The sequence below is a fragment of the Falco punctatus genome (assembly GCF_963210335.1).
Source record: "Falco punctatus genome assembly, chromosome: 7".
Lineage (NCBI taxonomy): Eukaryota > Metazoa > Chordata > Aves > Falconiformes > Falconidae > Falco > Falco punctatus.
Window position 1 is genome coordinate 71772076 of NC_137587.1, and position 23237 is coordinate 71795312.

The following is a 23237-nucleotide window of genomic DNA, read 5'->3' on the forward strand; positions in this document are numbered from 1 at the left end:
GATGAGAGCTGCAGCACAAGCTGCAAAATGACCTGAAGAATCAAAACAACCAGGTCTACTGCTAATTGGTACATGGAAAACCTTCACAGAAGGCAGTAACTAGCAACAGCAGACACATGGTGAGAGGAAGAATAATCCAGCGGCTGGAGCAGTGACTGAACGTGGGACACCTGAGTTCAGTTCCCAACACTGTGCTGTGTTGCTCCCAGGCAAGTTAAGATGGGAGGCTCAGAGAGTTCTCCCTCCCCAGATGCTTCTGATGATAAGTAAATACTGTGGTGGTGGGTATCTAAAACAGTCTGAGGAACCTGGGGTTGCACTGAGTAGGTTGCACAAATGCATGGCGCAAGCTAACCAAATGTGCTCTGGGACACTTTTCACTCAGAGGCAGTAAAGCCAGAAAACCACTTGTGTAACCCAGTGGAATGAAGAGCTGCAAACATATTGGGGTCAGAGCCTGATGAGGGGGGAAACAAAGCTAAATTGTTATGATCTGTGAAAATAATTTTGTGGGCCAGACTGATCAGAACCTGTAAATGACCATCAGGGTAACTGTGTAGTGAAGGGATAGAGTCTTGAAGGGTGTTGAAGGGTGTCAGGAGACAGGACAGAGGAAAAAAAGGTTTAGCCTAGGCACCTTTCATAGCAGCAACACTGAGAGGGGTGAGGGATGCATCCCGTAGGCAGGAGGGCTCAGCAGTCTCCAGGAGGGGCAGGGTAGAAAGCATCTATCCAGAGCAGAGTTTTACCAGGCAAAGACTTACACTACAGTGTTTGTCTTCCCAGCCTTGAGAGCCTGTGAAGCTGGGAATTAAACTTGACTTGTATGATTTTTTTCCACTGCTTCTTTGCAGCTAAATCACTTTCACTTTTTCCACTCAATAAAAGTGAAAAACCCTTATTGTCTCAGTGACTGTCTCAGTAACGCAGCCTCAGATTCCACTCAAGAACCAGAGAGATGGTTATATGCGCCACCTGTAGTTCAGGTGGCTTCCATTCCAGAAGCTGTACAGGAATATGCCAGCCCCAAAATAGCTTGGGTTTAGAACATTTAACAAAGAGAATATTTAGTTCTTCTGGAATCAGATAGTTTCTTCTCACAATAAGGTTCTTTCTTCTAATCTCCTGAGAAGATTTCCAGATGGTCATTGGGACCAGTGATGGATGTGGATGGCATAATTAGTGCCACCATTTTTGTTAGTCTATTGTGAAGAAATAGGAAATTGCTTCCACTGAGTCAGGACACAACAAGAAACTGGTGGTCTGGGCTATTCTCAGACTTTGGTGTCAAGAGCTTGATGGTAGTTTCCAGAAATGGCTCTGTTTGAGAGCTGTAATGGACAGGGTTGGGAGATGGGAGGCTAGGATGGCATTTGTGAGGGAGTTGCTAGTTTGGATTTTGGGACGTTCTGTACTGACCTGGGCATACCTTTGAGGAGATAAATATACTTGGTGCATGACTGCCCTGATCACACACAGAAGGCAAAAACCTGGGATGGAACCACTGTAGGAAAAAAAAGAATCTTCTGAAGCTGCTACAGCCAAGGGGAGCTGAAAGTGAGGTGCCAAATGTTTTGAAGGCTTTCTCCTCTAGTATGCTGGTGCTGCTCTTCTGCCCCTCCAGTGTTTCCCACCTAGTCACTTGGCAGTCCAAGTTCTGATTCAAATGCAGCAGGGAAAGAAGATTCATCACCTCCCATCTGCTTCCTAAAGGTTTGATCCTCTTCCAGGGGATCTGTGAAGGGTCTGGTGTTGCCAAAATCATATCAAAGGCTTGATAAATCCCTGGGTCCAGTTCATCTTGGTGTTTTCTACATGCACCATGTTTCATCTTCAGCAATTGCAGGAGGAGTGAGTTTCTGTATGACTTCTTTCTGAACTGGCTCTGGAAGGGCAGGGAAGGATGTTTTCAGTATTAATTGCTCAGCCCTAACTCAGGGGCTTCAGCGTTAGCTTCCCTACAGGGCACATTATTAAAAGAGAAGCGCTACTGAGTCAGCTGCAGAGCAGCATGTGTGTGGGCAGCATCATCTCCCCAAGACCCTTGCCTGGCAGCTCCTCATCAGAGAAATCTGAGCTCTGCTGACACCTGAAAGCTGCTGGAAACACATGGCTCACTCCCTTGGGTATTGTGCTGAACTGATAAACCCTGCAGGGAAGGCAAATATCCCCATGTCAAATGCAGCAACCTTGCATAGGAAATACTAATCATCTTCCTTTCTACAAAAGAAGGAGAGTAGCTTTCCTTTTGAGCTTAAACTCCCATCCCCGCCCCCCAACACAGTCTTGCGGCATTGCTGATAGAAAGGAGGAAGAGAAACGGGTGCAGCTTGTGTTGTGGAAGACAGGGCAATCCTGCATAGATCTCCTGCGTGATTCCTAACTCACTCCAAGCCTCTGGTCCAGCAGATCCCTCCTGCCCTTGCTTAGTAGGCATATGAAGCCATGTAGTAGATTATCACATTTTAAAAAATCTGTCGGGGCAGCAAGAATAGGGCTGCTTCATGATGGGACATGAGCCAGGATGTGGTCACCCGAGCCAAGGGGGCAGAGCAGAAGTGGTGATAACACAGTCCATTGACCATTCCAGTGAAGGCGGGGTGACCAGGGTCTACCCAAGTGAGTCTAATCAGGAGCAGCAAGAGACAGGGTCAGAGGCAAGGCTGGAAACAAGGCTGCAGTGTATGTTCAGGGCCCAGGGCTGGGCGCAGGTACAGCTAGCTCAGGCAAAGTCTGGGTGCCCAGGCCTGCGCTGAAATGGAGCTCCAGGAACTATGCGTGCATGGGTGGCAGTCCCAGGCAAGGCTGATTGGGACAATTGAGACTGGTGCACTCAGAGCCCCGAGAAAATCTCTTCTGTTAGGTGAAGGCCATGCAAAACTCTCCTTGGAAATAAGCCCAGAACAGGCAGATTCTGTCCGATGTGAAGTTTGACCTGTCATGTCTATTTCTCATCCCACTATTTCCCTTCCTTTAAACTGGATCTGAAGGTTTGTTTTCGCGGCCCAGCAGTTACAGCGCAGTCCAGGGGAGGGCAGTGATGCTCAGAGGCCTTATTTCGGAGCTTGACACAAGTGGTGTGCAGCAGCAAACCCCGAGTAACAACTCCGTGGCCAGATAAGATCACTGCTGAGACAAATGTGGGAGATCACAAGACTGAAATATGCCTGTTCACTACAGACAGCTCCTTAATACTGTGAAATGTTAGTGGTGTAAGTCAGGCATAACATTGTGTCTGTGGACTACACCCCTACGCCCAGGATCTGCCAGTACTTCTCTGTCTGCTCCTCTCTGGTCTTCTCCAGTGAGGGTTCAGCCAGGTACAATCACATGTACATCAGACCCAGAACATCCTGTAAGACACCATACTGTTTCTTTACGTACTTCTGTGAGGTACTACAGAACCCAGCACTGCCTTTGAAGAGTTCCAGGAACATGTCTCCAAGTATTCATGGGTGGATCTGAGCAGAGGCATTGCAGTCCAGACACTAATCCCAGTGAAACCTTTATAGTACTGCCAGTGTGGATGTTAAAACAAGCTAGTCTGAGAAACTGCTTCAAAGTAATTTTAACTCCCTTTTGCAAATGCTCTTGGTGCCTGGCATGTATCTGAGATAACATCCTTCTTGACTATGTTCAGGCACAGATCTAGAGCTCCATTTTAGCTTGCTTTGAGATTTGGTTAACAAGGAGTCATTTTCTTTCTGCAGTTTAAGGCCTCATTTACCTACCCTAATGGGCCATTTCAGCTACTCTGTTTTTGAAGTAGTACAACTGTCCCACCATGGGGACTGGCATAGTGAGTATTGAGTATAGGGGGATGGAGCTTATGGAAACAAGCTGTATCAGTATAAGGCACCATGATGCTAGTAAACTTGTGTCCACCCTACATTTGGAACCACTACTGCTAGTCTGGCTTAAAGTACTGCATTCTTGACCTGCCTGCTTATTCTGTGGAAAACAAAAGAGTGTAGAGCAGGCCTAAAAATTAAAGACATACTGAGGCCTGTAAACAAAGAGTCATTACATAAACTGTACCATGAGGATCCAGCGCTCTTTACAGATGCTCAAACCACTCAGAGGTCATGTCCTAAAGACAGTGAATTGCTCTGAAAGGTTTCCCCTTCATGGAAGTGCCTGTCTTTCAGCAGTCCTTTATCTCTTCTCCCAGCAGACCACATCGCTCAGGACTTTTTTTAAACACTCCTGTTTTCCTCCAGCTCTCACCCCTCAGTCTGTCATTATTCAGTGATCTCCTCAGTCTGGCATGAAGCAGGCAGCCCTCACAAGGAGGCCTGTTGCTGATGGGAATTGGGATTTTGTAAGTTTAGAGTTCCCAGGGAGCCAGAAGTGTCCGCAGGCTATGTGGGCTCCTTGATGTTGGATGTTGTAGTTTTGGGTGACTAATTCCTACAAAACACACCCAGGCTTCCTTGTGAACAGCATTCCTGAGCAGCAAGTTGCTGGGGGAATGGCTTTTAAAACTTCAACTTGCCTAATACCCAGATATTCCTCTTAGGATCTGATCATTCGTGGCCATTAAAGACCATGGCAACCAGTTTCCTGATATATCAAAATCCAGCTCAGCTATTATTAATCTGTCTCCACAGATTCCCTTTGGAATCCCTCAGCATTTCTTTTTTCCCTGCTATCAATTCTGTTGTGGAGATGTGCTGCCTTGTTAAGCTACTGCCACACTGAACTCAGAAGGCAGCAGCATTTCTGCAGTGTCCAGTGAGAAATGCCTGCATGGGAAAGGAATTCATTTAACAAGGAAGGGATGGGACAGAACACCTGCACTACTGCCTCTACCACAGTAAAGCTGTGAATGTGCTGCCCACCTTTACAGGTGATGCACCGTTTTAAGCAAAGGTTGGTCAAATGTGACTGCTCCTTCCTGTTGTCTCAGGATGAGCATTTCCCTGCTGAAGCATGGGCAATAGATGGACTAAAGCCATAGAGTTTACAGCGTTTACCATTCTATAAGTGCAGGGGCCACAGCTTTATGACTGCTAGTACTACAGGGCTGAGGGAAAGGGACTGTGGCTCCTGGAAATGTTAACATTGAAGATGAGGGAAGCCTGTGTAAGGTGTGTGAGATGCTTGATGACTTCACAAATCAGAAGTGGGTCTGCACAATGACACAAAACCAGGGTGGTGGAAAAATGCCCCTCCCCCCCCCCTTTTTTTTTTTTTTTTTTGGGGGGGGGGGGGGGCAGGACTCTAGGAGCCACAGCATAGACATGGGTGAGGCAAATGAGCAAGCAGACTCACTCCTTTGGTGCTTATACCTCAGGCAGCCCCTGTGGTTGGATCCTTGCAAATGCTCTTTGCCTTCATCTGTAGCTGGCTTCCCTTTGGGCTGTGGCTCCTTACACACTGGCAAGCCAACTGCATCACCAGGAATAGAGACACCAATGGTCATATTGTCTCTTGTCTCTCTCTGTTGACTCAAGGGTAGTTTTTTTTCCAGTGCAGGAGGTGAATAGGTTCCTGCTTTGTTGGGGAGGTGAGCCCAGACAGGCTGGCGCCAGCCAGGACCAGCGTCTTCTAGGGCTGTGAATGTGCTATTTCTTCTGTGTCTGCTTCGCTGTCACTTCTGTTGCTTTGCCCTTCTTGTTGCAGTGTGAATCAGGCCTGTCTTGCATAATGTAACTGAATATGGCCAGGGTAATGCTATCGCCTGTCTTTGTCCATGTGCTTATCTCCTAACCAAGCATTAACACTCTCCAGAGGTTCCAGCTCTTTGCCACAGCTCACAAACAGCAACAGTACACTTTGCTTCTGTTTACTACTTGCAAGCTTACTGAAAAATTTCCATCAACATTACTGACACTCAGAGAGCTGTTTGCAGAAAGGTCATCAGCTGCCCACCTGATTAGATTGTGATTAGATACCTCCGAGGAGATGTCCAGTAAATTCCAGGGCTCCCAGCGTTACTGGCGACTGGTGCTGAGGCTGCTGCATCTCTCTGAGTGAATTTTACAAAAGTATTGCTTGTCTATTTGGCAAGCCATAAATGAGGCCTTTTATACAATGACCTTCTAAGTTACCATGGCATATGTGTCTGCATAGCTACATCTATAATGTTAACACCTTCCTAGGAACAGAAAGAAGACTGATGAATGTATAGACTATGTGCTGCAATGAATGTCACTGTAGCAGAGGTATTTTTTCACATACCTTGTAATAGCAATGTGTGATGACAGTGCATTTACTTTACAAGGTTTTGTAGCAAGGACTTGCTAGCATATAATACCCATAGGATAGTAAATGTACCTTGAGCTGTTCCATGAACTCAAGCCAATCAGCATAATCATGAAATTTATGCTGGTTTTTCTCCCTATCCCATGATGTGATTGCTGAGGTGCTTCTTGTGTTAGTTGGAGTGGAGAGCAGAGGGTGTCTGAAAGAAGCCATTGACTTTAGCTGGCTTCTCAAGGTGGTTTATTGCATCTCTCAGATGAGCCCATTTGTAGATTTCTCAGCTCCCTGAAAAAAGCCCTGTGAAGAACTTGCTGTCCGGACCTTATAATCTGAATTTTCTGCCCTTCCCATCTCTTCAGGTAATGACCAGAGATCCTGACCATTTCGTAAATTTCTGGGGAGTGATTTTCCCCACTCTTAAGATTTTGCTGCTGGCAACCTTGCTCAGGTTCTCTTTTACTCATATTTCCCAGTGGAGAAATAATTTGCTTCAGTTTCTTCTCCCACACGTGGGTCATTTTGAAAATATTCCAATGCATCATCTCAGTTTATCCCAGGTTACCAGTGTGTCAGACCGTCTGACTTCCTTTCTGGAAAGTTTTGCTGGGAAGAATACATGGAATCTGTAAAAACCCTGGCCAAAGTCAGTTAATGTCAGATGACAAAATTGGGGCTTTTTATTATTTTTTTAAATTGAGTGAGCCCAGCACTTCCAAGCCATCAAAGAATTAAATTGCTTGTTTAACATGTAGAGTTAAGCATGGACTTTTGGGTCTAACATTAGGTATGCTTTTCTGAAACGTGTTCAGCTCAGAGAATGTCTTGTCTCACTGCTAAAGCTTTGTCTGTCTATCTGTCTCTTTAGAATGACTCCTGGGGGAAGCAGTATTCCTATGCGCTGTTCAAGGCAATGAGTCACATGCTCTGCATTGGGTATGGGCAGCAGGCGCCTGTTGGCATGTCAGATGTGTGGCTCACTATGCTGAGCATGATTGTTGGTGCCACCTGCTATGCCATGTTCATCGGCCATGCCACAGCCCTAATCCAGTCTCTGGACTCCTCACGGCGTCAGTACCAGGAGAAGGTAAGGACTGCAATCCTTCTGTGACCCAGGGGTGGTTTATGCACTGTCTGGAGGCAGCCAGGGCTGTCGGTGACCCATGTGAGAGGCCAAAGGTGCTGTGTCTCTGTCACCACGGCAGTTCATTGGTCATTTGTACCACTCACTTGAAACAGACCCTCATGAGGAAAGAGATGCAAGATCAGGTGAATAATAGCAGTCGGTGATTCTTGTTGTCTCAGGCTGTCTTTTTAGATCAGCATTATCAATGTCACTGTTATCTAAAATTGTAAGTCACTTTTTCCTTTCTGAGATCTTGTTTCAAATCCCAGATGAATGTTCCAGAATGCACAGCTTTTGTTTAGCAAGTACTTTGTTTAAAAGTATCCAGATTATTCACTTCAGTGCTCATGAGTGAAACTACGTAACAAACCCCAAAGCACAGATCAAAGCTCAGAAGCTCCCAACAGGTTCCCCAGGTAGCTATTGAATTAATTGGACAGTTGTTGAATTGAGTAATGTAGGACACAGACAGAAATGTCACAGCTGATTGGGTTGCCACTGCAGTGGCAATAACTGGTAGTAGTGGGTTTAAAGTGGTGCTGTGAATTTGTAAGACGGGAAGGGGCAAACAAGGTCTGTCACCTTGATTTGGCTGATGAGTGGTAACTCACGGAACTGTATCACTTCCATCCCTCTTTCCATGCCTTTAGTATATTGCCTCTGTACAATCACATTTTATTACCTAAAGCAAGGGGGCTGGTTGTGCAACGATACTTTTGCCTCTAGGACATAGACAGGCAAAACTACTGCCTTCAAGTTCTGGTTGAACCAGTAGGCCTGCACCTCCACAAAATGGGAGAGCTAATTGAATAATGACTGTGTACAACTAAGAGCAAGGGCCTGGGTGGCTCAGAGGTGAGGAAGGGACTTCCACCACAAAGACAGTAGGTTACTTACAGGCATCAACAAAAGCAACTGCCCTTATTTAGTAGGGCTGAGGATACCATAGGCAAGGAGGTGTTATGGTCAAGGTCTTTTGGATACATTTGTTCTGAAGATTAAGAAGAGGAGGAGTCAATTGCTAGCCCTATTCTGACCCTGCCAGGTGCAGTTAGATTAGGTGAAAGGGTTGCTGTTATTCAAGTGGGTAAATTATACACAGGCTAGATGAATTTTAAGTTGAGGGAGGAGATTGGAGAAAGGATTTATTAGATGGCTTAGGAACAGGTTTGAGAGACAGGGATTACAAGGCTGGGCCACAGAAAGAGAGTAGGTGAGAGAGTGAAGACAAATAAAGATCAGAGGCTGGATCATGCTTTGAGGATAGGGAAGATCTCAAACTACTGGTAGAGCTAAAAGATGGAAAAAACACAGGAGGAGAAGTGGGGAGGACTGGGGTGCTACTAGAACACTGGGCTTTGTATAGAGTTTTACCACTGTTTTACAGATTGGCTGGGCTAATTCTAATTGAGCATAAGGCATGCCAAAGAGAAGGACACTGCGGCACTAGGAATGCAAGCTGATCAAATCTGTGTATGCAGAGTATTTATTCAAATGTGTTTGAAGTAGCATAATAGTCAAGGACTGATTTACAGATCCAACCACCTGGTCAACCTAGCCGCAGCCAAGTTTACACCTGCAGGACTGGGCACTATGATTTTTTTCTCAAGCCAGGTCTAAAGACAAGGGCAAAACTTGACCCTGGAAGTTGGATTCCAGTCAGTGCTCAGGCAAATCAGTCACCAGTAAGCCAGCAGGGACTGCGGTGCCAGTGGCAGAAGAAGTGTGAAAGGTTAAAGTCTTATTTAAAGGTGGAGGTGTGAATGAGAGGGTTAATGGATCCAGGAGAAAAGCTTTGTGACAAAAGCAGTGAGTAGAGGATTTATCAAAGGGTGTATTTCATGTGTAGTGGTTATAGCAGGTTCATTTCCCAAAGTATTCTCCTAGGATTAAAGCCTCAGGGATTGAGTACGTTCATTTTCCTTTTGCAAATGGGACAAATGATGGCCTAAAAACAAATATGTATTTACTTTCTGCATTCCTTAGCACTTGAATAGCCATGATTAAAATGAGGCCGCTTCGTGATTTGCAGCCCTGCAACTCAATTTAGTTCAGTCCTCATGGGACAATGTGTCTGTTGAAGCATATTACAAGCAAAGAATCTCAACAAGTTTGGAGGTCGATTGGTAGAAGCAGGCAGCAGTTTAGAGACCTCTGCTGAGTACACCTTTGGGCTGCGAACAGGGCTCTGCCTCTCACCTCAGCAGAGGCTTAGGCTGCAGAGACTTTAGCAGCCATTCTAGGAGTAGCCAAAGAAAAGAAACAGTGAGGGCGAAGAGGAATGGCAGAAATAACATAATAACAGGACCAAAGGTTATAGCTAGTAACTGTACTAACAGGTGTTGCTTTGTGTAACCTTCAGGGCAAGGTTCAGGCGTGAGTTTGTGGTGAAGTTTCAGATTTTCTAGATCTCTGCCAAACCAACTTGTTCTTCCCTTGTACAAACAGGGCTTTTAAGAAGAGGAATAAAAGCCAAGATGTGCTGTCTGTTGGCTTTAGTAGCAGGCTTGTCTCACTCTGGGTTGGATTCATTAAACATTTGGACATTCAATCCCTGTCCTGTCTAAATCCCCTCCTGTATCATCTGACTTCATGCTATGCTGGTTTCTGCAAGGCAGGGAAGTTGTATAGGATCCAAGGGGTGGTGGGATGCATGGAGAATTTGGAGAGGGAAGTTGCACTCTCCAAGACAGGGTGGTTGTGAGGTTTCTGAGTACAAGTGGAGAGTCCCATGTGGCACAGAGCACTCACACCAGCTCAGGCACTGGAAGTGGCACAGCCATCATGTAAGTCTGGCTCTGTGCCTCCTTAAAAAGCTCTGAATAAGAATAACTCTTTAGATTCAGAAAGTCTCTCTGAAATGACTGTCTTATTTACAGTCCCAGTGGCAAAATTAGAAGGGACCTGTCGGTCCCATCTTGCATTGCAGAGTCTGTTGTGCCCTAAATTACTTGTCCATGGTCACAGAGTCAGTGGCAGGATCAGGAGTTGACTCTTATCTCTTAACCTCAACCTGGTGTTTAACTCCAAAATATCTGTGCGCCCAAAACTGGTGTCTATTTCCTGCATGTGAGAGAATATTACTACAAATCCATCCTGAAGGATTCTGACAGAAAAATTTCCCAAAGTCATGTTGCACAGTTACATATTATAACTGAATTGATGACAGCTTTGACCGAAAAGGGGAAGCCTCACATACACATTCTCACCCAGTGCTCCCTGCCACTATTCTCAACTACACTGTTTCACTCTTGTGCACCACTTTCATACTTCTCAGGCCTTTACTGAGCTGATTTCTTTCTTCCGGGTTAGTTTTCTGCCAGATTAGTGGGTGGAATTAGCTTACTGTAGAGTCCAGTGAATGCCACAGCTGGTGCAGCATACTGATGGAGAAGGTCCATAAGCAAGAGCAGAGGCGCAAGGCCCTTTTCAACTATTCATGGATCAGATCAAGCTTTAACATGTAAGTTCATCATTGAGTGCGAAATTACCCTACAGCCTGCGCTAGCTGAGGCTCACAAGCAAGGAAGAGTGTTTCTTACCCTGGAAATGAATAAACTAGACTGATACACAAGTTATTGTCATGCTTTTTGCAGGTTCCCCTATTCATTTCTTTCTCTAATCCTAAAGCTCAGCTGGATTAATATTTATGTCAAGTCACCACACACACACTCTCATCCTCCCCAGCAGACTCTAACCTTGAGGCTTTTGGGAGCAGTGATTATGCTGCTTACTGCAGCCACACTCCTTGGAACAAAGGAGAGAGAGACTCTGGGATTTGCTCTCCCATCCCAGCAGGATGCAGACAGTGATTGGCATCGTGCAGAGAGGCTCGGCTCTCCTGTGTTATCTTCTCAGGTACATACAGAAGAATGACTGATGAGAGGTAAGAATTGCTGCTGTCAGCATTGCAGAGCCCAGCAAAACTGTAATCTCTCCTTCCAGAGCTTCATCTCCTCAAGATCTGTCTGCTACAGTGGCATTCCCCCAGCAATCCACATTCAATCCCCTGCTTCTCCTCCCCTCTGAACCATCACTGTCTGAACTATCCAGTGAACCCTGAACTATCCAATGCCTCTTGTTCTTAAAATATATGTTGAAACTGGGTGGGTACTTAGATACTTGCATATTCACTTGTCATTATTCTGAAGAAGCACATGCTGTACCACAGTTGCAAGGGGCAAGCATGTGACATTGAAGAGAGAATCACTTTAGAAATCCTACAGAAGCACTAATGATATCACAACTCAGTTCCTGAAACAGCCCTGCTTAACCATGAGCACAGTCCTTCTTGCCACAGTTTTACCCCATGGTCTGGCTACCCAAGCCAAAAAAGCCCTTTACTGTCCAACTATCAACATTTCAGCCCTTCTGTCATCAGCCTGAATTCAACAGAGAGTAACTGGGGAAAATGTAGTAATTGTAAAGGCATGACAACTGGGAAGTTCAGTCTCTGTTGGAGACAAAATAGATGTTAGACCAATATTTATTAGAGGGGAAGTGAAACACTGCATTGTGCCTACCTACTACAATGAGGGATGAGAATATGTCTTTGGGGCTTAGTGCTTGCCCTTTCTTGGAGACCAGCAGTATAGAGTCTTATTAAGCAACAGGTTTAGGGAGTGTTTTTTTTTTTAATGGTATGTAATTGAGCTATGGACCTCATTGCTGCAAGGGTGCTGTGGAGGCCCAAAGTTTGATGAACCTCAGAATTTTTAGGCAAAGTCACATAAGGAAGATCTTTTGTGTGTTGTTGAATGCTAAGATGCAGATACAACCCCTGGCAGTGGGTATCCTTAACCTGCTGTTGTCAGAAAAGCTAGGAGGCTGTGGCCAGGAGTGGGATTGCTGTGTGCCTCTTTTATTCTTTCTCCTCTTCCTCAAAGCACCTGGAACTGTCAGAGACACATCACCAGGTGAGAGGAGCCCTCAGCCTGACCCTTCATGGCTACTCCTGTGTTTTTAGGCTGTTTTACTATGCAGTTAGGTGTTCTGAATGTGTGCAGGTTGTTCAGTGCAGGCTCCTAGCTGGGGTCCTGGATACAGTATAATCACATTAGCCTGGCAACATGCCCTTGCTGATTAGCCCCCCTCCACTCCTCCTTTAAGCAGAGCTAATTAACGCAAGCATGGCACTGTACTGAAGCTGTATTAATTCTTGTGGCTCCAGGGTTGGCTTAGCCAGTGCTACCTTGGGGACGACACAGCACAGATACATTAAGATAACTAGTGTCAGCTGCTCTGTTTGCGTGGAGCCAGGCAACGACTGCCAGTATTCCCACACTACTCTACCACAAAGCTGTCAGGTGGGAAATTTCATGCTCAATACCAGTCTGGAGAGGATTTGATGTGACATTCCCAAGATGGTTGGGCACCAATGTCTGGAGGTTCTCAAGTGGCATCCCAGATTCCTAGAGTTCATGCCGCAGTTGTGTGTGTCAGGAAAGCCGCAAATCTCCCTTAGTCTTCTGGTGATGTGGGTGAAGGAGAAAGTAGGGAGTGTGCAGCACTCCAGAAATTAATGGTGTCTGGAAAATGTAATCAAATTTCCCAATTGGAAAAAGTTTGGAGAGCCTTGTTTTATCCTGTTATGACTATACTAGTTGTTTATTACCTCAGTCTGTTAAGAGATGGCCTGAGAACTATTATGTCCCATGTTAATGTCAGTTGAAGCATTTGGGGTTGATAACAAGGCTTATAAATTATGTGCTTTATTGATTGTGTCTAGAAGCAAGTGCCTCTGATATGCACTGGGCTTGGTGTTTCAGTGCTGCCTTTATCAGGACTGGATTTTCTGGCAGGTTTGCAGTCCAGAGTCAGCAAGTGAAAAGAGCAAAGTTAGATGAAGCTTAAATTAACAGGAGGGGCCCAGCTTCCCCCTGACATACTGAAGAATGGCTGGAACAGCAAAGGGTCCCCCATGCCCACCTTCTCTGCACACCCACCCACATGGGATAGTAAGTCCAAGGAGGCTACCAGAAAAGTACAGCCTGATGTAAAGCTGGCCCTCCTTTGGGTGAGGATTTGAACCAGATGACCCCCAGAGGTCCCTTCCAACTTAGGTTATTCTTTGACTCTGATTTGAAGTCCCTAAATGCTTTCAGGCAGAGAGTAGTCAAGGTTGAGTAAGGAAGGCTGGGTCAGGATTGTGCATCCACTGCTGCAAGGCAGCTGCCCTTTTACAGATATTGACATCCATCTCCATTTTAGAAGAATGTTCGTAAGAAATGGGTAATGGTGTGGTATAAATAATAATGGATTCAGCTCAGCTCAACCGAAAATTCAGAAATTTATGTCAATTTTTTTAAGGTTATGTAATGCTTTTCACAAAAGAATCCTGGGTTGGTTATAAGATGGAAATGTTTTCTGAATGAAAACTTAATGGTTTCTTTTAAAAATATCTTGCTGTGCAAGTTGCTTTCCCTTTATGGCCTGTTCTGGTTTTTTTCTGGGATATAGTTGATTTTCTTCTTAGTAGCTGGTACAGTGCTATATTTTGGATTTAATGAGGATGATGTTGATAACACACTGATATTTTAGTTGTTGCTAAGTAGTGCTTACCTTAAGTCAAGGACTTTTCAGTTTCCCATGCTCTGCCAATGAGCAGGTGCACAAGAAGCCGGGAGGGAGCAGAGGCACCACAGCTGACTCGAACTGGCTGAAGAGATATTCCATACCATAGAATGTCATGCTTAATATATAAACTGGGGGAAATTGGCTTGGATGAGCCAATCGCTGCTTGGGGAGCAGCTGGGCATCAGTGGTGGTGAGCATTTGTATTGTGCATCACTTGTTTCTCTTGGATTTTAGTCCTCTCTCTCTCTTTTTGCTATCTCCCTTCTCATCATCATCATTTTTTTTTGTTCTTTTTATTATTAATAGTAACAATCATCGTCATTATAATAATTATTATATTTTTTACTTTATTTCCATTATTAAACTGATCTTATCTTAACCCACAGGTTTTACTTTTTTCTAATTCTCCTCCCTATCCCAGCAGGGGTGGGGGGAGTGAGCAGGCAGCTGTGTGGTTTTTGGTTGCTGGTTGGGGTTAAACCATGACGATCCTTCACTAAACTGGGGTCAAGTAGTTTTTGTTCTTGCAGGAGAATATTTCATTGGCGAAATTACTGTTCCTTGAAAGAGTTTACCCATGTGTTCCTAAGAGAAGCCCCATTTTGAAGCTGTAAAACACATCTTCTAGATATCTGTGCAAACAGTTCAGTGCCCAGATGTGTGAGTGTGTCCATCTTAGGGGTGGCAGTGCCTATATGGAGCATATGACTGCAATGAAGTGCACGGGTACATGCGGTACTCTCTCCATACTCACTTGAACAAGGGAAGGCAGGAGTCAGTGACATTGCAGTGTTTTTGTAGCACACCTTTACAGAAGGAGAAACGAAGCTGCCATGTAGATTGCCTTCTGTCAGCAGGTTTACATTAGGGATTCATCTTGGTTTGCTGTATCAGAGATACTGAGATTAGCTAGGATTTTGAAGTCTTCTGAGAGTGGAAGCCAGACAAATAGTTCTGTTCTTTGAGCAACGTCGATGACAGCCTGGCCTGGGCAGTGTGTGCACACACGAGCACTGCATGTGTTGTCATGGAAAGGAAAGTGCTTTTGCCTCAGCAGTTCTTTGTATCCCAGTGTGGGATTTCAAACTTCATTATCAGTTTTGAAATTCATTTTGGCACTTGAACTGTAAATAAATAAATAAATACATCATCATGTGAAGTGCTAAGCCTCCCTGCTGAGCTGTCTCTCCTGGCAAAAGGCTGCTCCCAGCAATACTGATTTCAGATTGCACAGACTCGCTGTCCCCTTTTCCCCTTCTCCAGCCTTTGTCTGGTGGCAGATTTTGCCTCATCTCTCTCATCCTGTTCTTCTGATGAAAGTAGTGTTGGTCTCTTTTTTTTTTTTTCCCCCATCACACCGCCAGATTTGTGGATCAAGTGACACGAGCTGACATCTCCAAAATGTCCTGCGATCTGAGTTTCACAGTGCTCAGTGAATAATAAAAGATTGTGGACTGGATCCAAAAGTTCCCTGTGATGGACTACTGACTTACACTAGGATGTGACCTCTCAAACCCACTGAGGCATTCTTTTCAGGTGCCTTTCCCAGGCTGGAGCTGGTCGTGGAAAACGAGCTGTTTCTGTAACCATGATTTACAGAGTTGTACTTAATACATTCATCATTGCACTACCTTCCCATGATGCACAGTATTAGACCTTAAGGCTCAGCAGACAAACAGGGCATTGCCCACCACATTTAATGCAAAGAGATTTGTCACAGAGTTCTTGGATCTGCTCTCCTGGGACCCCTGAAGTTAGCAGACTTTTCTGTTGCTTGCAGCAAAAGCCAGGCCACATCCTCCGGGTGTGAATGCAACTGAGCGCTGTGTGCTAACAGCACATCCCCTGTGGTGGGATTCCCTGGCTTGCGCTGTGGCCACTGCAACAATGCACTCGATGGGCAGAAGTAAACAACTGGTTCATCAGGCTCATAACTGACACTACTCAGTCTGTTGACATCTTACAGCCCGAAAATGGGATTGTCTGAAGCACAATTCTTGCCTCAATAGGTACTGATTAACAGCAAAGGGAGGCAGCTATGGCAGCTTATCATTATAGCCATCCTCACTGTAATAGATGTTGTCTAGAAAGTAGAAAAAAAAGCTCCAGGAATTTTCTGCTAGTGTTTGTGGTCTTTGTAACACAGCAAGAAGATAAAGAGCCTAATTCTAGGTAAGATAATTTCTGGAGATATCACTGCAGTAAGGGTGAAAGTGTTCCATGTTTTTCAGCATGTAACATGCAATACTTAAAAAGCCATCTTCCTGTACCAAATTGAGCTAGTGCTGAGGTACAAAAATCAACCCAGTCATTGGGGGAACTCAGAACCAGGACATTACATAAAGCTTTTTGCAGAATGGAGGTAGCTATCAAATAGCTTCCAAAACTGAAGAGTAGATGGATGTGGATTTAAATTTAGCTCATTAATCAGAAAGCAAAAGTAGCACTCATAACATTCGGTGTTGTGCTAGATGTGGTCTGAGTTGTTCTGGTTGAATTAATGGTATGGAAATAACGACCATTTCCTATACAACCTGCTACAATTTGCATGTACCACAGTCTGATCCTCCCCACTGCCACACCTCTCATGCAGGCACCCCAGCTATCTTTCCACTTGCTAGTTCACTTAGAGTTTCCTTTGGTTCCCTCTGTGAAGGAATCCAGCTCCTGCTTCAGCCTCATCTGTAAGCCCACCCTCTTGCTGCCTGGGGGCTGGAGGATATGGAAGGGACAGCATATACCTGCATACAGCTCCTCTCAATCACTTTCCTGTTGCTATGGAGAAGACAGCCTTGTGCACATTTAATTCTATGAATGTCTGTATTCTTGTTGGAGAACAGCAGGACAGTGCTCATGAGCCTGAGTATGTGTGTAGAGCCAACTGCATTTATAAATGTTGGCAGTCTCTGGATAAACTGTGATAGCCTACACCAGTTACAGTTCTCAGCATAATTTCAGGAAGAGGGAAGAGCAAAATTATGTAAGCAAGGACTGACACTGAATATGCTACAAGCATGGAGCTTTGTAAAGGGAAACCAACAAAGATTGCACCAGCAGTGTTGGCATGATTTTATTGTTACAGAAGTTCACTTCTGTTCCCTTAAACCCCTCACTCCTGGAGTCATACGACTCCAGGAGAATGTGTCTTGATCATTTTGAATAAGATGTAGATCTGGTCATAGAACAAATCCTGCGGGTGGGAATATGAATGACTTCAAAGACAAAAGAAAATGGAACTCAGCATTTATTTGGTTTTGATGATTACTAACTGCTGGGGAGCCACGCTTCTCCTCCTTCTCATAGGTCAGAGAAAATAAAAGAAAGATGCAACTGTGTCCCATCAAAGCACTCCATCTGGTGAATCTTTTGACTTGATCTTTACCCCTGTGAAGCACTAATCCACTTGAGAAAGCCACAGCATTGGACACTGTGGCTGCTTATGTGTATCTTAATCCAATCTCACAGGATATATACTACCAGCATTCAAAATACTGTCAGAGGATCATAATTTTTCACTTAATTGGAAATACATTACTCTGCTTGATAATCCTTTTTCTTACATAAGTGCATTTATGGTGACTTCCATGGAGTCCTGATGTGGGGACTGTGACTGAGATTAAACTGTCCCACAGTGATTTCAGCCTGGTTTTGGAAGGATGCAAGCAGCACAACAGCACTGTATAGGAAATGTGTATTTATCTTTGGATAGAGGGAGACAAGCATCCCAAGTGCCTTCATTACAGTAGGTTATGTTTGCATGCCCATGTCAGCAGGCATACTGTGAAAGTGTGTAAGTGTGTTTGAATTAACTGAGATGAAGAAATGGAAATCACTGTTTCTGTGAAGCTCTGAATAGTGCTGAGTGTGGACCAAAAGAAGACTCAAAGAGGTGTCAACGCCAGGACTGGTATGGGAGCAGCTTTTCTAAGATGTAGGATCTTTTTTATATTCAGAAGTAGGCAAAGGAAACAGTTGAGCCTTTTCAGCCAGTGATTTGTGATTTGTTACTGCCAGAGAGAGGAGGATTTATGACAGAGATTGAGGGCATGGCAGGAGTTAAAAATATTTGGTTCCCTTTGAGCTGTGAGTGATCTGAGCTTTGGTGGATGGGTGGTCAGAGTGGTGAGACAACTAGGGAAAGTGGCCAGTTGCAGAAGGAAAAATACTCAGTTAAATCGTTTCCTTTTGATATATTAATACCTCCTTCAAGGGCTTATTTCGGGAAAAACAGACTTAAGAAAATGAGTTAGGATTTAAATGGACTTGATTGTCTTCAGAGAGATTTAAATAATTCTAAATCAGTCTTTTCAGTTGAACTCAGAGAGGCCACTAATCTCTGTGTGTTCCTCTGAGCACAGGTCAGACTGAGGACATGGGAGACGAGTAGGAAGACTAAACAGACAAGTACAAGGGAGAAAGGAGGCAAAAGGGAGCTGTCAGGATAGGCCTGGCCACATCTGAAGGACACTCAAAGGGGTGCCAACTCAAGGGGATGTGAAGTGGCTTTAGAGAGTGCCAGATTGGCATGGTATCAGGGCCTCAGTTAAAAAAAGGAAGACCTGTAAATTCAGGGTTATCAGGCATGGTCTTTAATCCCTTTGCACCCTGCTCTTGATGTTCACCATGTCACCCTTAACCCTTTGTTTTGTCCCATCGCCGAGTGTTGCTGGTGACCTCAGGAGTGATCTCATGTAGAGCTTAGAGCTGAGAGGAGAGATGTATATCCCACTGCACTTTGAAAGACCCTCCCTCATGCAGGTTTTTAGTGGCTAGCCACTAGTGATGCTTGACACTGCGAGAGCGGTGGCTTTCAGCTTGGCTGAGATCACCAAGAAAGGGGGGAAACCCACATGATTCTTCAGCTTATCAAATGTAGAGAGAAGGGGCTGGTGCTTTTAATTTCTGAGTACCTCTGCAGGCTCCATCTCAGTGCAAGGGAGAGTTAAGGGCCCTCAAAACTCTCCAGCTGGCATGGGTGAGAGGAGGTAGCACTAGCAAAGACAGGAGAGCCAAGAAGCGTACCTCTTGTTAACTGTGGCAGAGAGTTACGGTTTCTTATTTTACAATTTTCTTTTATAAACATGTTTTTAATTTGTAGTCGAAAGCAGAACCTTTTTTTCTGGTGAAGTAAATTTGTCCTGGTTTTACTCTGAGCCTTATCTAGGGACAGTGATTGTAAGAGAATCTGACAAGCCCTAGGGACTTTGCAGAGCAGTAATTTATTACTCTTTGTTACAAAGCAATAAATCCATGTACAGTAGTGAATAAGCAGAGTCTGAGTCACCCCATCGGACCTGCTTGTGAATCTGAGAAGCTTGGGGATATTTTTCCTGAGAAGGAAAGATCAGTTGAAGATTCATAGCAAGTGCTTATGGTGGAGAGAAGAGGGGTAGCAGGCAGGTGGCTGGTGGCAGGTGATGAGAGGCAGCTTACGACACTGGTCAATGGTTCAATTCAAGACATTGGGCTAAAACTGAGAGTATAAAGTGGCATTTTTGGCAAATAATTTATTCAACAAAAATGCAGCATTGAAATAAGCAGAACTTTTGGTGGATTTAGGATAAATTGACTAAACCTGAGTCAGCCTAGGGATTTTACTTTCCATAATGAGTGTCCTTCATGTCCAATGTCTGATTTGCCAGGCATCTCCAGTGGCTGTAGACATCTATGTTTAGGCATCTGAGCCAAGCCTTGAAACTTCCTGCATTTAAGAGTGTAACCTCAGTATTCTTCATGGGCTCAGACCAGCATGTGAGATGCTGGTGGTTTCCACTCCCTTTATCTCCCTCATTCTTGAGCTGCAGACTCTGTGCAGCACCCAGTATAGTGCCACCTGACACAGCGTCCTGCCAGTCTCTACAGAACTTCAGCCATCCAAATAATAAAGTGCAGCGCTCATTGCCAATTCTCTGCCAGGCTCCCTGTGGGGAGGTGGTGACTTCCGTGACTTTGATCATGCTGTAGTGATCATGAATATTTACAGTCAGCTACTCTGCTGCTAGCTACAGACAAAAAGCTCTGGAAGTGCCAGGAAACCCCAACTGTCCCCTCTACCACCTTGGCTTCTTAGAGTAATTCCTTCTCCTCCCCAGTGCAGATCAAGTTGTTAGCATGCAAGGCAGTGCCAGCACAGACTGTACTGAGAGCAGAGTGACACTGATGTGTGCAGTGGAGGTCTCTAATGGGCAGACGTTTTGTAATTAGGCTCTTCAGCACAAGCTGCAGTAAAGGAACATTCAGGGACAGATTTATTGGGGAGAAGAGGGGAAGGAGAGATGGCAAAAGGGGAGCATGGTCCTTTTGTCAGCACTGTTTGTTTTGGTACATGCTCAGGATCGTACTCTGTACTGCGTACCAGCGGGAGGGAGCATGACCATTGCAATGCATACACCTTGTCCATGTAGCACCTTCAAGGCAGGTGGGCCCTTTTACAGTCCTGTGCCCTTGAGGAAGTGTCATTTACTCATAGAAAGCACCATTCGTCCCCAAAAACTGCTCTGGCAGCACTAGGGAGAATGTGCCCTTTTATTCCCCTCTAAGTGACATGATGGAAATGCAAATCATTAGGTAAAAATATGGACAGGTTAGATAGCACAAGTGCATGGGGCGATAGGGACCCAGCAAAAGGTGAAGAAAATTGGGACCTGTGTAGCCCTAGGTGGGAAAGCAAAGGTGCCATCATAGCAGGGCAGACAAGAACACTCTAGAGGAGAGGAAAAGCAGGCCACGGCTACTGCAGCTTCAACTGAATAATTCAGATTTCTGTGTGTGTGCATTCTTTAGTTTGTATGTGACTATGAACATCCAAGGAAGAACTGTTTTCTGCGGCCCCTGGTACAGTGGGTTCTTGTGCTTGGCTGAGGCCTCGAGGTGCTGCACATCATTTACTGGTCTAGAGCCAAAGCTGCCAGGTCATACACCCTGGCTGCAGTTCTGCTGTGTGCCATGAAAAAACCTTTTGTTGAAGGCACATTGTACTTCCCTTGCTCTCATTCTGCACAGGGTTTGGGCAGTCTTTGCTCAGCAGTATTTGCTGAGAGGAGATTCCCAGCTGAGCACTTCTTACTCATCTCTGCTCCCAGCTTTTGCTGTGTGTTTAGCACCTGGGCTGCCCAGCACCCAGGGAATGAGGAGTTGTGTCCGCAGTGTAGCTGGCTGAGGGTAAGTTTAAAGGTTAAAACATGGGCAAGCCATTTGGAGAATATAACAAAAGGTCTGCAAACTCCCTGTGCTTTCAGACTGGTGGTCTCCTGCACCAGATTTTCCTTCCTGGGCCCAGCTTGGTGTGAAAGAAACAGGTATGGGTATGGTCTAGCACGTGCTTGTCTGTGAGCAGGGGCCATTTCTTGCATGTCTTGGTAACTCATTCTCTTCCTCTGTCCCCCTGCACAGTACAAACAAGTGGAACAGTATATGTCCTTCCACAAGCTCCCTGCAGACATGCGGCAGCGCATCCATGATTACTATGAGCACCGCTACCAGGGGAAGATGTTTGATGAGGAGAGCATCCTGGGAGAACTGAGCGAGCCCCTCCGAGAGGTAAGGAGAGGGCAGTGAATGGGCAATGCATGTTCCTGTCGTCTTTGGCAGTTGTGGAGTTCCTGGTGTGCAGTGTCGTGTCCCAGTGCTTTGCAGATAACACCATCAGGTGATGGGAGTTGTGAGAGGCCGGCTTTCCCATTAGCACTGGCTGTGTGTGCGCTCTAGTGTCATGCCCAGCAGAGATGTCATATTCATGTGTCTGAGCAGCCATAAAGGCCCCATTTTTCTTGGGGCTGTACCTGTTCCTGTGCTGTGCCTAACTTTCTGGGAGAGCAAGGCCAAGAAGAACGTGGTCCACAGCTTGTCTATGTCTCTGTTGGAGAGTTTCATTCAGCGGGAGTGACTGTCCTAGCCTTTGGTGTATGTCTGGTATTCCCTTGCCTTGGTCACAGCAGAAGTCACTGCTTGTGGAGAGAGAAACCCAGGCCTTTGGCATTGGCAGGACTCTTGCCCATGTCTGTTAATTGCTGCAGCACAAGTGATGTCTGACGTAAAGGCAATGGGGGCTGCAGTATACAGGCCCTGCCCCCCACTCACCATGTGATAGGTACATCTTGGCACCTTCTGAGGCCATGGCAATGTCCGGCGATGTCAGCCCCTGCAGGAGAACACTCTGGAAAGTACTTTGCTATTCTCTCACACTTCTGCAAGCCCCCTTCCCTTCCCACACAAACACGCGCCACTGCCTGGCATCTCATTAAGCTCCCACCTCATGCTCCCTAATATTAAGCTGTATCTCATGTATTTATATAAATCACTATGCGGTGTGCTGGCCTCATCTGTGCCCCATCCATCAGTTGTAACAGCATGTAGAGTCAAAGGAAGGAGGAGCCTTCTGGCAGGGCTCCCACTTCAAAAGAGTTTATAGAAAATCCCCTTCTCTAGCTGAAGCCTAGCATTGCAGATTCTCCCTGGTATATGCCTCCAATATGTTACCCAGAAGCACCAGAAGCAGTCTTCCTTCTGTCTTCCTCCTCCCAATAATGTACCTCCATAGGAGAGAGAAGAGCTGAGGATCTACCAGATGTATTTTAAAACTAGTTCTGCCAAAGTCTCAAAGGGCAACCCTGAAAAGAATCTCGGTGAGGAAGAGAGCAATGCTTCCCCAGCCCTCTTTCTTCCTGCTCCAGTCATCCAGATGCTCCTTCCCCTGCTTGGCTGGGGAGCCTTGTGCTGAGGTGATTTACTCAGTATCACTTTCTGCCACTTTCTGAGTCTGAGCTGACATGGCACAGAGCAGATCCTGTGCAGTGGAAAGTGCTGTCATACCCTCCAAGTGACACCAAGCCACAGGAGGAGGCACAGTCCCTGTCTGCTGTATGACAGCCGAACAGCTGCATTGGGTTTTCTTCCTCTGTGGTTGATTTCCAGCCCATGACCCAGTGACTGGCGGGCACCTCTCCCTCCTGTCTCTTGATGCTGTCCCCATCTGCCCAGGATAAGTCTTTCTCAGAGCATCTTGGCACATTTGTGCTGTTCAGTATCTTTGACAAGCAAGGGCAACTGAGAACATCGAGCTGCTGAGCTGAGTTACAACATTTTCCCAGAGAGGAGCCCTGGGCTCTTTCATACAGAGTTTCACTGGTTCTGTGCACCTCTCTCACAGTCCAAGGTTTCCTGCAGAAAGAGGTATATTGTGTGTATTTGGGAGGTTGTGGGGTATTGTCCCTACCCAGAGAGAAAGCATATGAATGAAAGCAGGGAAGCACGGTGTTGAGCTGTTGCTTCAGCTCACACTGCTATATGCTTTGAGCATCCAGAGCCCATTCCAGCCTGCACTGGAGGAGCC

At 45.6% G+C, this 23237-nt stretch overlaps 1 protein-coding gene across 2 annotated transcripts in view; it reads left to right on the plus strand.

Moving 5' to 3' along the window:
- The window catches only part of HCN4 (hyperpolarization activated cyclic nucleotide gated potassium channel 4), a 119381-nt gene that overhangs the window by 74742 nt on the left and 21402 nt on the right, over nt 1–23237 (plus strand). For both annotated transcript variants that reach the window (XR_013929771.1, XM_080397341.1), the window contains exons 4-5: nt 7073–7291; nt 21299–21445. Coding sequence is in view for 1 of the 2 variants with exons in the window: in XM_080397341.1 (XP_080253467.1) it covers nt 7073–7291; nt 21299–21445 (366 nt within the window). In the remaining variant the exon portion in view is untranslated. The remainder of the gene's footprint in view (nt 1–7072; nt 7292–21298; nt 21446–23237) is intronic.